Source organism: Mizuhopecten yessoensis, unplaced genomic scaffold (assembly GCF_002113885.1).
Source record: "Mizuhopecten yessoensis strain PY_sf001 unplaced genomic scaffold, ASM211388v2 scaffold9499, whole genome shotgun sequence".
In the NCBI taxonomy this organism is placed as follows: domain Eukaryota; kingdom Metazoa; phylum Mollusca; class Bivalvia; order Pectinida; family Pectinidae; genus Mizuhopecten; species Mizuhopecten yessoensis.
In genome coordinates this window covers 103,943-119,868 of record NW_018408078.1, presented here as the reverse complement: position 1 = coordinate 119,868, position 15,926 = coordinate 103,943, and the positions used below count along the sequence as shown (strand labels likewise).

General features: G+C 40.0%; 1 protein-coding gene across 1 annotated transcript in view; it reads right to left on the bottom strand.

Annotated features, from left to right (window-relative positions):
• Positions 1-11,855: 11,855 nt before the first annotated feature.
• Positions 11,856-15,926, bottom strand: part of LOC110458191 (solute carrier family 22 member 4-like) — a 52,442-nt gene continuing 48,371 nt past the window's right edge. Inside the window, exons 7-10 of the mRNA XM_021509792.1 lie at positions 15,504-15,707; positions 14,394-14,475; positions 13,939-14,164; positions 11,856-12,235 (exon numbers count right to left, since the gene is read on the bottom strand). Of these exons, the coding sequence (XP_021365467.1) occupies positions 13,982-14,164; positions 14,394-14,475; positions 15,504-15,707 (469 nt within the window). The 3' untranslated portion in view covers positions 11,856-12,235; positions 13,939-13,981. The remainder of the gene's footprint in view (positions 12,236-13,938; positions 14,165-14,393; positions 14,476-15,503; positions 15,708-15,926) is intronic.

Sequence of the window (15,926 nt, the reverse complement as noted above, 5' to 3'; positions counted from 1 at the left end):
TGATGTCTTTTAACCAACCTTATCATTTTTGACGTTATATATATACCGCATATTCCATATCATCTATTCGTTATCTCTTTTATTATTTTAACCCCCTTTTATTATTATTTTTATTATCTACACATACAATGCGAATACTTTTAAAAATGAACCATTTTTATCTGATTTTATCTTCGCGATTCACATGTTTGTTAAAATAAGATAAATAAATAAATCACCATGGCCCTAAATGACCACAGCCGTCGATGGGTCGTTAAACATAAACAAACAAACAAATAACCGGCACTTTCTGTAAACATAGATCTTTCGGATGTTTTGACCACGATCTGTCAGATTATTGTCATTAGCGTTACAAAGCATGACTGAAGTGATACTTTTTTGTGCAATTGTCATTGCCCGGCATTTATTAAAAAAATGGATTTTTATGTCCGGTGATTTGTACTACCTGTGTGTCAGGGATGTCATTTTCCTTGAGTTTCGGACAGAGACGTTTTCTTACGGAAGTATTAGTAAGCCTTTTCTCACAAGTTCGAATTTGCTGTCATTTTTCTCGTCATACTTTTTAGCTTGATCTGGCCCACAGGGCATCTTGCAAACCACTGATCGTATATTTTTTAATATTGTACTCGCGGCCAGATAGAACGGGTGATAATTTTCAGATAAATTCACTGGTATCCTCTTCTTGTATGTTTTGTATATATATCGCAACCGGACACCTCTCGGGATCTTCAAAATGTTCGTATGACCTTTTTTCTTCTTTCTAAATAGCGAAATGTCTGCCCCTGTCATAGTTTTAGTTTGTTGCTCATTATTCTCAAATACTTCTCTATTTACTTCTTGGTCGAATCCATGATGAACGTCACCCAAACACAGAGCCCTGTGCTCGACTTCCCCACGCCTCATTCCGAACAACAAAGTGTTGTTGAACTACATCGTGTTTAGAATCGAATTTGGTGAATTGGAACCAAGTTCCCCGGCATCGTAAAGTACATTGATATCCGCGTCGGAAATCGCATCTGCTGATTTCGGTTGATTTCAAAAACCTTGTTTTTATGATGTTTTTGTTTGCTTTTTTAAGTGCTTCTTGTTTTTGTGAAACATACAGATGTTATTAAACACACTCTACTGTACAGTCATACCAACCCTCGATGACGTCAAAACCAACCCGTCAGCTAAATAACGTACATGAACGTAAGCCGAAAAACTGGATTACGTCGTCAAAACCTACCCGTCAGTCTAAATACACGCACTACAGTCATGCAACAACTCAATGACGTCGTCAAAAATAACCCGTTTGCCAAACTACACATTCTACTGTACAGTCTGTAGTAGACTTTTTCATCAGTCACGTCTATCAGTACATTTCCTCTGGGCTACAATGTCTACCGGAAAGATAGGAACGGCCATGGACTGGAGGAGGAGTTTTCCTGCTCGTCTCCAATGAGATGCAAAGTAATCAGCCAGAAGAACTCCAAGGTGATAAAGAAGTTGAGCTTGTCTGGGCTTAGGTACGTGTAACTGATGCACAAGATCTTTACATTGCTTCATTTTACCGACCACCTGACAATAGGGACTCATTGTACCTGGAGACGCTTCGAAAATATATCGGCAGAGCTCCATTCAGTGCCCATAAATAGATTGGAGGGGAATTCAATCTTGCAGATATTGATATTGACTGAAGTTCAGGAAGTGTCACTCAAGGTGCAGTTCACTCCAGCTTATGCAGACAACTTCTGACTCTCACGTGGGACTCATCAATAGACAAGCCAACCAGGATCACTGAAAATGTGCAGACAATACTGGATCTATTCTTTACCAGCAACCCAACACTGATAAATAGAGTAGAAATAACTCCAGGAATTTCTGTCTGACCAAGAGGCAGTGTTTGTTGAATCCAGCCTAACACCAATGAAATTGAAATTACCACCTAGGAAAGTCTATCTGTACAACACGCCAAGCCCTTGGTTTACATACTCCCAAGAAGGCGGTGGCTCAGGGTCAANAATGATTCAAAGACAGAAGTGTTGACATGTCCATAGATGTCCAATGGAACTATTTCAGATCAACATTGGCTTCACTGATGAACAAGCACATCCCCAGTAAGATGCTCAGTGGATCAAAGACCAACAAGCAATGGATTGATGGGAAGATCAGACTAGAAATCAGACGGACAAACAGACTAAGGAAAAAACAACAAAAACACGAAAACAAGAGGATATAAGACGACACAAGGCCACAAGATCAAACACACAGAAGATAATCCGACAATCCTACTGGAGAAATATTGAAAATATGATTGTGATAAGTAAAGAAGATGACAAGCAGCCCAAACAAAATTCTTTCTGGCGGTATATAAAGGTAGCAGTATACAGTAGAAATGGCCCGACTCTGATAAACAAGGCCAAATACATATAAAGTACTGAGAAGTGTATAAACCTCTTTTTTCTATGTATGTCACTTGTGTGAAAACCATGGTTACCACATCAAAAATTACCAAAAAATGCCAAAAATTGCAATTTTAACCCAAAATTTGACCCCCGCAACTAGTATTTTTTTTCCTAAGCTATGTCTGAAATTAAAGATTACCTACCTGGTTGCAGAAATATCTGGGTCCCAGTAAAATTGTAAAACTTGATTTTTTGCAATTTTGCGTCGTGTGCTGTTGTCAAAATTTTACCTCCTGTAAAGCTGGTCCTTCATGTGTACGCACCCTTTCGGATTATGGCCAAAATTTTATTCTAGAACCAAAAAAATCTTTTTTTACAAATGTGAAGCTCACATAGCCCACTTCATCATGCTAATACCAATTTTAGTACAGTTTTATTTTTATATTTTTTTTACATATCATTATACAGGGGTTAGCCATTTAACAAAAATATCACCCATGGCCACAACCCTCTACTGTATACTGCTACCAAAGGCGCCAAGGAAAGTTAATTCAGGCGTAGCCCCCCTGAAGGAAGACGGAAAACTACATCCCACCGCAGCAGACAAGGCGAACATCCTCAATAGGCAGTACAAGTCGGTGTTCACACAGGAGGACCTTTCATTTGTCCCATGCCTTCCAGGTACGCCATATCCTTCTATGCAGGAAATCAACATAGAAGAAAAAGGGGTAACGAAGCTGCAAAGGAACAGCAATGCCAGTAAGGCGAGTGGTCCCGATAACATCCCGGCAAGAATACTCAAAACAGAGTGGAAAAAGGCAAATGTTACAGCAGTCTTCAAGAAGGGAGAGCGATATAAAGCGAGCAACTATCGGCCAGTTTCCCTGAAATGTGTATGCTGCAATATACAGGAGCATATTATTGTGTCTAACTTCATGAAACACCTCGACGAACACAGTATCCAGAATGATTTTCAGCAAGGATTTAGGACTAGGAGAAGCTGTGAGACCCAGTTACTGACACTCTGCCATGACCTTTCGAGCAACATCGATTCCGGCCTGCAAACAGAACTTGTTATTCTGGACTTCCCCAAAGTGTTGGATCGTGTGCCACACCAACGTTTGTTGAGGAATCTTGACTTCTATGGCATACGGGGACCAACTCATTCCTGGATAAGGAGCTTTTTGGAAGGACGGACTCAAAGGTTTATGGAATAGAACACAATCAGAAGAAGCCGCAGACGTCAGTGGAGTACCCCGAGGGACCAGTCTCGGACCTCTCCTTTTCCTCTTATTCATAAATGATCTTCCTAACAACGTCACATCTAAGGTCAGACTATTTACAGATGACTGCATGCATTGTTTACAGGGTAATAGGAGGAAAAGAAGACAGCGACATACTGCAACAAGACCTCATAGAACTCGCTGACTGGGAAAATAAGTGGGGAATGGAGTATCATCCAGACAAGTGTAATGTCCTAAGGGTCACAAAGAACAGGAGGATCACAAAAGCTCAGTACCATCTCAAACGTCACTTCCTTGAAGATACCAGTACCAGCAAGTATCTTGGGGTGGATCTCTCAGCAGACCTCACATAGAAACATCATACCGATAGAGTTTGTAAGAAGGCGAACAACACGCTTGGATTCCTCGGAAGGAATCTGAAGATTTCCAACGAATATACCAAGGCCCGTGCATATTACACACTTGTTCGCCCCAACCTCGAGTACTGCTCAGCTGTATGGAGCCCCACACCAAGAACCAGATTGACAGCTGGAAAAGGTTCAAAGGAGAGCAGCTCGTTACACCACAAACAGATACCGTACCACCAGCAGTGTATCTGACATGATACAATCCTTACAATGGGAGTCACTGAAATCAAGATTCAGCTTACAACCATGAATTAAATTGCCCATAATTTATTAGACATCCGAGCCAAGGACTACCTGAAAGCCTCTACATCTTCCACCCGACGAAATCACTCCTTTAAATGTGGCTGTCTCTCTTTCTCTAAAAAAAAGTGTTACGCATAGTTTCTTCCCATCAATTATCCCCCACTGGAATTCTCTCCAAGCTGCTACGACTGAGCCCCCTGACTTGGCATCTTTCAAGCAGGGGCTGTCTTTTACCTTTTAAAAAATAATCTAGGCTGGCTTTTCATTCGACTAATGGCGAAGGGTATGCCGGTTGGGGCTTGTCTTTAAGTCTGATGAAGCGCTGCGCAACACTGTGTGATGGTAAACTGGTTGACAGTTCAGTGAAAGATGTAGAATATAAAGTATAGATAGTAACGGGCCAATAACCGATCCCTGGGACACACCTGCATTTGTTGTCTTAACAGAATATTTACTATTTCTAATAAAAACTTGCGATCTGTTACTAACATAATTCATATTCCATAGCTAGCCAATTTCACTTCCATCCCGCTATGCCACACTCGATCTAACGCCTTAGCAATATCACACACAACTATATAAGCGAGCTGCTTTTTTTCAAGATTGGCATACATATTATGGTAAAATTACCTGGCTGAAAACCCGACTGATATATATGCATAAGAGAACTATCTAAAAGGCAGTTATGTAAATATTTAGCGACTAGTGTTTCGAAAACTTTACCAATGTACTTAAAAGTGCAATAGGTCTATAATTTGAAAGACCTTGTTTATCTCATTGTTTAAGATAGCATCACTAGAGCATGTTTCCATTGTCCATTGAAAGATCTAGTTTCCAAAGAGGTACCAAAAAATTAACAATAGATGACAAGCAACTGTTTTAGCAGTGTTTTTAGCATGGAATGACTAATGGTGTCTTCTCCTACAGCTTTACCAATTGTTAGAGTCATAAGAATGTCGATACTGTCATGTCATTAATGTCATTAAATGGTAGATGTGAGAGGTAAGAATCAGCTCTGGTTTCTATAACAGGTACGTCAATGTCAGTATCGTTAGAAGTGGATATGGAAACAGTCATTTAGGATATTAGTCTTAATGACGTATATCTATATATCTATATTTCCAGTGGCACTCCTTACAGATGGTATACTATTTGATGTGTCAGCTGATTTAAAAAAAACCTGCGGACAAGTTTCAAAAAGTTTCTAGGATTCGTATCGCTGAAACTATATAAAAGACCGTTTATATCCGCTTGAAACACGGTTGTGAAATCATCCATTGTTCTCATTGTACATTATATATGAGCAAACGTACACTTATATCTACTGTCTACCTGTAACTGTCCATTATCAGGCAGCAGCTGTCCGTAAAGTTAGTGTCCATTTTTTTGTCTGGTAAATAAAGGAAAGCTACAAGTAGATACAACGGAAACAAATTTTTTTTCAGTGAACTTTTATTTATTTCTTCACCAGAACTCTTGACTCCAAACACCCATACGATCAGAGAAACCGGCACACATGTACGTGTCAAGAACAAAATAATTACTGAAGATAAACAATGGCAGGCAAAAGTTTACAGTGTTATGTAATCAAATAGCCATTCCACAATTCACATTATAATTTGATGTTAACAGTCTATCCAGCTGAAGAAACAAATAACTTCTTTGTGATGATCTTTGCTGACATTATTGCTGTCATCGACACATTCCTGTTGCTGTTTCTGACGTTTTCCATGTTAAATATCGCTGTCGTCACTAAGCTGTTCATCTGTTTGTATGTACCGACAGTATTAGAGCGGTGATCTGTTTTCTCCGTTATGAGTTGGGCATCGTAATAGAGTCTGGTAACTAACAACACCATCCCTACCCCAATCTATTGAAGGTTTAGTACTGTTATTAAATACCAGAAGCTTGTCAAGGTAGTGAATGTCTATTTATGGGCAACGAGTTCCACTATATATGTACAAAGTTGTGTAGTTATTTAGTATTACATTGTAATAAGATACATGCTATTATAAACAATGTGAAATTGCCGTGTTCGTGAATATACTCACATTCATGTATATAATCCACCCAATAAGTATAAAATTGCACGAATTTTAAATTTATGATATAACCTCAGACTGATTTACTCCGATCAACTCCACCGGACATTTTTCACGGTGATCACGGTTTCCGCATGCCCTCGTCATTTTAGGCTGCAACTTTCTGTACTTTAATCCATCGTTGATTATTTCAGCATCATATGAAAGAAAATGTTCTTTCCCAAGTGTAATAATGCAAAAAATATGATGAAAAAAACCGCTTTTCATTTTTAGAGCCCCCATGCTGTTATTAGGTTTATTACTAATCTAAAATAATTAGCAGAGTGGTTCAAAGTAATAATTCCAGATGTTTCAAAGATTGATTTTTTTTAAAAAAAAAAGATGGCAGCATAAATCTCGTAGCACTTCTGAAAATTATGAGGATCTCCTTTGTAATTTTAACATAGCTGGAAATAGTCCGAACATTTGGGGGGTTTTGGTTTTGAATATCCTCCTCTAGCTCTTCTATAAGTACGTCGTCAGTAACATTGCTTTAAACAGTGATATAGACAGACTGTGATCCAAAGAGGTCATCTCCTGACGAGGACATGTTGTCACCTAGACTGATTGAAAAGTCCAGTAGACTCACACTAACTAGTGCTAGCTGAGGGTATCTCGTGTTGACATGGTTATCCTTATTAAGCAATAGGCATACACGCCTTTGTGCATCACAACCAACATACAAATGTACATGCGTGAATGGTAACAGTTACAAGTGGTACATCATTTACATATATCTAAATAATATAGGTACCCACATGTACAGCGTCAGGTAGAGGGACGCATGCAATCTAAGTTTAGGTCACAATAACATATATCTCAATAATATAGGTACCCACATGTACAGCGTCGGGTACAAGGACGTAATCTAAGTTTAGGTCACAGTAACATATATCTCAATAATATAGGTACCCACATGTTCAGCGTCGGGTACAGGGACGCATGTAATCTAAGTTTAGGTCACAGTAACATATATCTCAATAATATAGGTACCCACATGTACAGCGTCAGGTACAGGGACGTATGTAATCTAAGTTTAGGTCACAATAACATATATCTAAATAATATAGGTACCCACATGTACAGCGTCGGGTACGGGGACGCATGTAATCTAAGTTTAGGTCACAATAACATATATCTAAATAATATAGGTCCCCACATGTACAGCGTCGGGTACAGGGACGTATGTAATCTAAATTTAGGTCACAATAGCATATATCTAAATAATATAGGTACCCACATGTACAGCGTCAGGTACAGGGACGTATGTAATCTAAATTTAGGTCACAATAGCATATATCTAAATAATATAGGTACCCATATGTACAGCGTAAGGTACAGGGACGTATGTAATCTAAGTTTAGGTCACAATAACATATTTCTAAATAATAAAGGTATCCATATGTACAGCGTCAGGTAGAGGGACGTATGTAATCTAAGGTTAGGTCACAATAACATATATCTAAATAATATAGGTACCCACATGTACAGCGTCAGGCACAGGGACGTATGTAATCTAAGTTTAGGTCACAATAACTTATATCTAAATAATATAGGTATCCATATGTACAGCGTCAGGTAGAGGGACGTATGTAATCTAAGTTTAGGTCACAAAAACCTATATCTAAATAATATAGGTACCCCTATGTACAGCGTCAGGTACAGGGAGGCATGTAATCTAAGTTTAGGTCACAGTAACATATATCTAAATAATAAAGGTATCCATATGTACAGCGTCAGGTACAGGGAGGCATGTAATCTAAGTTTAGGTCACAGTAACATATATCTAAATAATATAGGCACCCACATGTACAGCATCAGGTACAGGGATGTAATCTAAGTTTAGGTCACAAAAACATATATCTAAATAATATAGGTACCCACATGTACAGCGTCAGGTACAGGGACGTACGTAATCTAAGTTTAGGTCACAGTAACATATATCTAAATAATAAAGGTACCCACATGTACAGCGTCGGGTACAAGGACGTATGTAATCTATGTTTAGGTCACAGTAACATACATCTAAATAATATAGGTACTCACATGTACAGCGTCAGGTACAGGGACGTATGTATTCTAAGTTTAGGTCACAATAACATATATCTTAATAATATAGGTATCCATATGTACAGCGTCAGGTACAGGGACGTACGTAATCTAAGTTTAGGTCACAAAAACATATATCTAAATAATAAAGGTACCCACATGTACAGCGTATATATCTAAATAATATAGGCACCCACATGTACAGCATCAGGTACAGGGATGTAATCTAAGTTAAGGTCACAGTAACATATATCTAAATATTATAGGTATCCACATGTACAGCGTCAGGGAGAGGGACGTATGTAATCTAAGTTTAGGCCACAATAACAGATATCTGAAGAATATAGGTATCCATATGTACAGCGTCAGGTACAGGGGCGTATGTAATTTAAGTTTAGGTCACAGTAACATATATCTAAATAATATAGGTATCCACATGTACAGCGTCAGGTAGAGGGACGTACGTAATCTAAGTTTAGGTCACAATAACATATATTTAAATAATATAGGTACCCACATGTACAGCGTCAGGTAGAGGGACGTATGTAATTTAAGTTTAGGTCACAGTAACATATATCTAAAACATATAGGTACCCACATGTACAGCGTCAGGTACAGGGACGTATGTAATTTAAGTTTAGGTCACAATAACAGTGATGTCTAGATCCACAGGCACTGCGTGATAACCTTTCCTCTCAAACACATGTGTCGTCTACAAGTACAAGCACAAATGCTTTAGACATAAACATATGTGTGCATTAATATTCTTATTTGGATTTTGTTCAATAGCGGTCCATTATTTTGCACAAAGGGTTATTGTGTTTTAGTAGGAGAAAAGCCTCGCTCAGTCTATTCTCTCACATAATGGGCAGATTTCGGCCTTTCTCTCTATCCTTTTTTTAAGATTGTTGTTTCTTAAAATTATTAGGAGATCGATTGGATTTATATTTTTGGAGAAATCTGTCTCTTTACGTTATCTCACATCTCATGTCAAAGCTGAACCAATGTTTGTCATTTGGTCTGATTGTAACTTATTTTGAAGGACTACATTCCTCCGCTATATTTAAATATTTAGATGTATAGATGTCACACATATCGTCCGGAGAATGTACACTCAATAGATGTCTCATGATGTTCCGACATATCGTCCGGAGAATGTACACTCAATAGATGTCACACATATCGTCCGGAGAATGTATACTCAATAGATGTCACATGATGGTCCGACATATCGTCCGGAGAATGTACACTCAATAGATTACACACATATCGTCCGGAGAATGTACACTCGATAGATGTCACATGATGGTCCGACATATCGTCCGGAGAATGTACACTCAATAGCTGTCACACATATCGTCCGGAGAATGTACACTCAATAGATGTCACATGATGGTCCGACATATCGCGGACTTTGTCTATTATGTCAGCTGTCGTTAAAGAGCACGTGTCCACGATTCTATGATGTCTACTTTTTATTAACAATCTTTGAGTAATATATATAACATGTTGATATTATTTTTATATAGCTAAAAACTTTAAAAAAATGAAAATGATGTATGTTGGTATTTATTATATATATATGTACGTATATAAGAAACATATTATAGGCTTGGACTGTTTCTGTGTTTTTGTATATTTAATATTCCACAATGCGATAACTGAATATTGAATGTGGTACAACAGTTTTAGTAATGTGACTGTCACTGGGGAAAAAAAGCTCAAGCGAGCAACTTTCAATTTGAGTTGATATTTGTATTTATCACATTATGGAATGCCGTGAATCATGTGGAACTACTTAGAGGTACGGATAAATCCATAATCAGCAGACAGAGTGACGTTGTATCAGCTTTCTTCTGGCTCTTTGATTCGACTAGCTCTTCTGCTTCAGGTCCATACTTTGTCGTGTCAAAGTTTTTTCACGATGGTTGAGAGAGTCAGGTTAAAATACTGTTATCATTTCAACACCGTAACCTTAACCTTAAAACTCAAACGGTGCAGAGATTGGGACGCCAGGTTGTAGAGATTGGATCGCCAGGTTGTAGAGATTGGGACGCCAGGTTGTAGAGATTGGGACGCCAGGCTATAGAGATTGGGACGCCAGGTTGCAGAGATTGGGACGCCAGGTTGTAGAGATTGGATCGTCAGGTTGTAGAGATTGGATCGCCAGGTTGTAGAGATTGGATCGCCAGTTTGGAGAGATTGGATCGCCAGGTTGTAGAGATTGGGACGCCATGTTGTAGAGATTGGGACGCCAGGCTATAGCGATTGGGACGCCAGGTTGCAGAGATTGGGACGCCAGGTTGTAGAGATTGGGACGCCAGGCTATAGAGATTGGGACGCCAGGTTGTAGAGATTCGGACGCCAGGTTGTAGAGATTGGATCGCCATGTTGTAGAGATTGGGACGCCAGGGTGTAGAGATTGGGACGCCAGGTTGTAGAGATTCGGACGCCAGGTTGTAGAGATTGGATCGTCAGGTTGTAGAGATTGGATCGTCAGGTTGTAGAGATTGGATCGCCAGGTTGTAGATATTGGATCGCCATGTTGTAGAGATTGGGACGCCAGGCTATAGCGATTGGGACGCCAGGTTGCAGAGATTGGGACGCCAGGTTGTAGAGATTCGGACGCCAGGTTGTAGAGATTGGATCGTCAGGGTGTAGAGATTGGATCGCCAGGTTGTAGGGATTGGGACGCCAGGTTGTAGAGATTGGATCGCCAGTTTGGAGAGATTGGATCGCCAGGTTGTAGAGATTTGGACGCCAGGTTGTAGAGATTGGGACGCCAGGTCGTAGAGATTGGATCGCCAGGTTGTAGAGCTTGGATCGCCAGGTTGTAGAGATTGGATCTCCAGGTTGTAGAGATTGGATCGCCAGGTTGTAGAGCTTGGATCGCCAGGTTGTAGAGATTGGATCGCCATGTTGTAGAGATTGGGACGCCCGGTTGTAGAGATTGGGACGCCAGGTTGTAAAGATTGGGACGCCAGGTTGTAGAGATTGGATCGCCAGGTTGTAGAGATTGGATCTCCAGGTTGTAGAGATTGGATCGCCAGGTTGTAGAGATTGGGACGCCAGGTTGTAGAGATTGGATCACCAGGTTGTAGAGATTGGGACGCCATTGTATTTGTATTTATTGTCATTGTTAAGGTGCATAGAGTAAATTATACAACCCCTGGACGTCACGACTGTATCACTTGTATCATCCAGAGTGGTCACTTTCCTTTAGTAACGATAAAATCTATCAATGCTCCCAATATGTATGTTAACTAGCATGTTATCAATACGTAACTGAGGTCAACACAACAGGGTTTTGGTTTCACTCTATAAAGCGAGATTACTCAAAATACATATTTAGTATCTAGCGAGTGTAAAAAATTGTAACATAGCAAGTATATGCGAGGACCGAACATGTATATGTTTACACAAAAACTGAACATGTAGTTGAGAAAACGAATTTATTGCTATTATTTTGTGGTGATGATATACAGGATTTATACAAGGTACTCGTGTAGATATAATCTAATCCCGATGACGTCCAACCCGACACACACGCCATCTACACTAAAGGTAACTCGAACCACGACAACGTCACATTGTGATGTTTGCACGTGCGTCGAGACGCAGCTCACGTTCAATTATTTACACATCACGGACGCTTGAAACTTGAAGATATCAACCGCTTCAACGCGAGAACGAGAACTTCAAAATTTTCCAGCTGCCGCCAAAATATAACCTCACGTCTGCTCCAGTGAGCATTCTGGTCCACGTAAAAACTCCTAGGTCTGGCTAGCCTGCTCCCGTACGGAGACCCAACTGTCCATGGACATCTGAAAACACAGCGTAAATGATCAGATGAGTTACTTTATGTGTTTACAAAACCGTTTTCATTTGAAAAGGACATGAAAAATAACTACTGCAAGATCGCTTTACCTCCCCAGTATTTACCTCCCCAACATTTACCTCTCCAACATTAACGTAGCACACGTGCTATCTATCACTGACATCAAGATGTATTTTGGTGAAAAGCAACCGTTCACTATTTTCCCAAATTCTCGAGGCAATTAAAAAGGTCATCATACCTTGGTATGGTATTTACAAAGAATGTGGAGACTCTCTCTTTGACATATGACAGACAGATGCAAAATTCTCTACAGGAATAAACGGCCCTTTCTGAAAGTTGAACGATTTTATCGTGATAACAGTGACCGTTACCCACTGACGACACACCCCTTACCTAGTATACAGTATGACAGTTCCATTGGACACGGAACCACAGCAGCTATTAAACCATTTTATAGATTTTGTTGTGGACAAGATACCCAAAGGGCCTTTGTCGATCATCTGGATATAGTTAACCAATCATGGCAAAATATTTCTTCAATAATGATGGCAAAAAATGTCCTCATTTCAGGATCTGCCTCTAAATACGAAGAGGACAATATCATTTCTTTTATATAAAATATGATTTCCTAATCCCAAGGATGCTTCATAGGAAATTTGTTTGAAACATAACCGACTGGTCAAGATGTGCTTGCCTTCGAAGATTTAGCACCAAATTTCCCCTTTCGGACATTGCACCTGAGCGCTCAAATGTTTTAAACTTTACCTTTATAAAGCAATTGATTCAGAAGTCCCACGAACCAAGTTTGCTTGGAGAAGTAAAATTGACTAGATATCCGTATGCATGTTCATTTGTCTATATAGTCCCCAGAGCTGGGGCCATATCCCAGATAAATCCTGATAACATACGTGTTTACTCTCTTCCGCACTAGCAGTTGTATATATAGAGTGTGGATCGCAAACATTTCCATATAATGACTTGGTTACTATTTCACAAGATCGGGGGAAGATTCAAAGACTCGTCCTTGTAGCATGAATGATTCGTATGTTCATGGCGTAGCAGTTTTATATATGATTGCAGGGTAGGTATATCGACTGTTTCCATGTTATTGCACAGTAACTAAGTCACCAAGGGCGAGGCTGACCAAAGAACAAAATCTGTTATCATGATTGTGTTTGTCTCTTTAGGACTAGAACGTGTATGCATGTATATAGTTACAACGTGGTGTTTTCATAACCCAGGAACAAAGACAATTTCCGTGATAAATGTCGATTGCCTACGAACAAATGTATAACACAAGGAGAGATACAGGTCCATGACTACTATGGACAAGCTTTATTGTCGCCATCACGATCTCATTAGGAAATAATCGATTTCCCCGTGTAATATAAAGGTGGGTGTCCTTTAGTGTGCTCCTTAGTGTGTCCTGTTATTCCGTTGTCGTTACCCTGGTCCTCAATTTGAGGACGCGATATATTTCTTGGATTTGACCTAGATTTGCATGGTTTGTGTCGTTCGGGAGACAGAATACGGTCACTCTTCCGGAGCACATGGTCTTCTACTCATTGTGTTTTTTCCAAGGGTCTCCTAAATCTTTCCTGTGCTTATTTATATTCTGCCATCGGTTTTTGAGTTCGAGTTTGGTTTAGTTCACCCTTCAGTGTTCTCTTTACGTTTTGTTTTACTTACCTGTAAATTTTCCCAATCGATCTTGTCGATCACCTTTACTCTCTCATCTTGCGCCTCCCCATGCCTGTGTGGACACACTCACTTCCTTTATGCCGATAAGGCGGTGTCGACTGGGGAGTAAGTCCGGTAGAGGTCGATCCAGCGTCTCCGAGAAGAGAAGTCCGGAGAATCCTACTATCGTCATCAGTACTCCATACCCAATGTAAGGCAAAGTATAGTGAAAGTTCTGAAACAGGACCGAGGGTTAGATAAACTAATAAAACTGTACCAGAAGTAGCATACACAATCCACGGTGAGATAGCAAAAGGTTGGAATCATTTTTGGATAAACAGCAGCGAAACAAATTATTTGATCTAAACGTGAAGTCAAAGCCGAAATTAAAATGTGATCTGATTTTGTTTAAGGCTATCCTAATTTCCCCAGCTAGGTTATCACTGGTCTACTATTTGACTTACTTTAGAGGCGACTGAGAGGATCTGTCTACCAACAGCACAGCCAACCACGCCCGACATGATCCCAACAGACGTCCCCATACACCTGTAGGCACACATCACACTTATCACACTTTATCGGCAAAATAAATGTATTGAAGTTACTGACTGCAGTAGGACGATAAGAGAAGTGAAAGGAGAAAGGTATTTGATGACTTACCTGACTACAGTGGGACGATAAGAGAAGTGAAAGGAGAAGGGTATTTGATGACTTACCTGACTGCAGTAGGACGATAAGAGAAGTGAGATATTGATGACTTACCTGACTGCAGTAGGACGATAAGAGAAGTTAGAGGAGTAGGGTATTTGGTGACTTACCTGACTGCAGTGGGACGATAAGAGAAGTGAGAGGAGTAGGGTATTTGATGACTTACCTGACTACAGTGGGACGATAAGAGAAGTGAGAGGAGTAGGGTATTTGATGACTTACCTGACTGCATTGGGACGATAAGAGAAGTGAGAGGAGTAGGGTATTTGATGACTTACCTGACTGCAGTGGGACGATAAGAGAAGTGAGAGGAGTAGGGTATTTGATGACTTACCTGACTGCAGTGGGACGATAAGAGAAGTGAGAGGAGTAGGGTATTTGATGACTTACCTGACTGCAGTGGGACGATAAGAGAAGTGAGAGGAGTAGGGTATTTGATGACTTACCTGATGACGGTTGGCCATATCCCTAAGGCGATAAGAGAAGTGAAATCGGTCAGTAGTGGCCTCGGGAAATGGCGGCGAAGATCCTTTACTTGGTGGCGTAAGGATATATAACCATTACAAGAGAAGTGAGGTCTTCGAAAATTATCTGATCGTGATAATGGTATGTTTCTTTCTCGACAAGTGAAGTATTAGACACCTATACTGAACGGCGACGGGGAGATATTTTATGGGGATGCATTCAGACCTACCTGACAGCAAATGAGTATACATTTCTATTGTGTTACTTTGTGATGTGTTTCTATTGTGATAAGACATGTATGGTAGTGAGTCAAATGTATTTTTATTGCGATACAATATTTATTACCAGACGATAACTCGTTCCTTGGATAAATAAATGAAATGGAGTCGATAAGGACTTGCCTGATTGCGGTTGGGTAGGTTTCGATGGTGACGAGACCGGTGAGTGCTATTGAAGCAGTCACCCCTAGTTTGCCGAACACGGATATGCTGGTGACCATCTGCTCGTCCTTGTCCAGGTTGTTGGTTATGTGCAGGACAATGATACACATAAGGGCGAACCCTGATGACGTCCCGTACAGGAACAGGCACCAGCGACGGCCGATACTGTAATGCGAAAAAGCTCATTTTTCAATACACATGATTAAAAAATATATATTCTAATACAGAAGATTAAAGATGCTCATATCGCCGATACAGCCTACAGACAAACACAACGAATACCGCTCCCATAGGGCATATATAATAGCATCGCCAAAATCATACAAGCTTGAAAACAAAACATGACGAGCGGCAATATATGGACAAAGATAATAACAAAGTAAA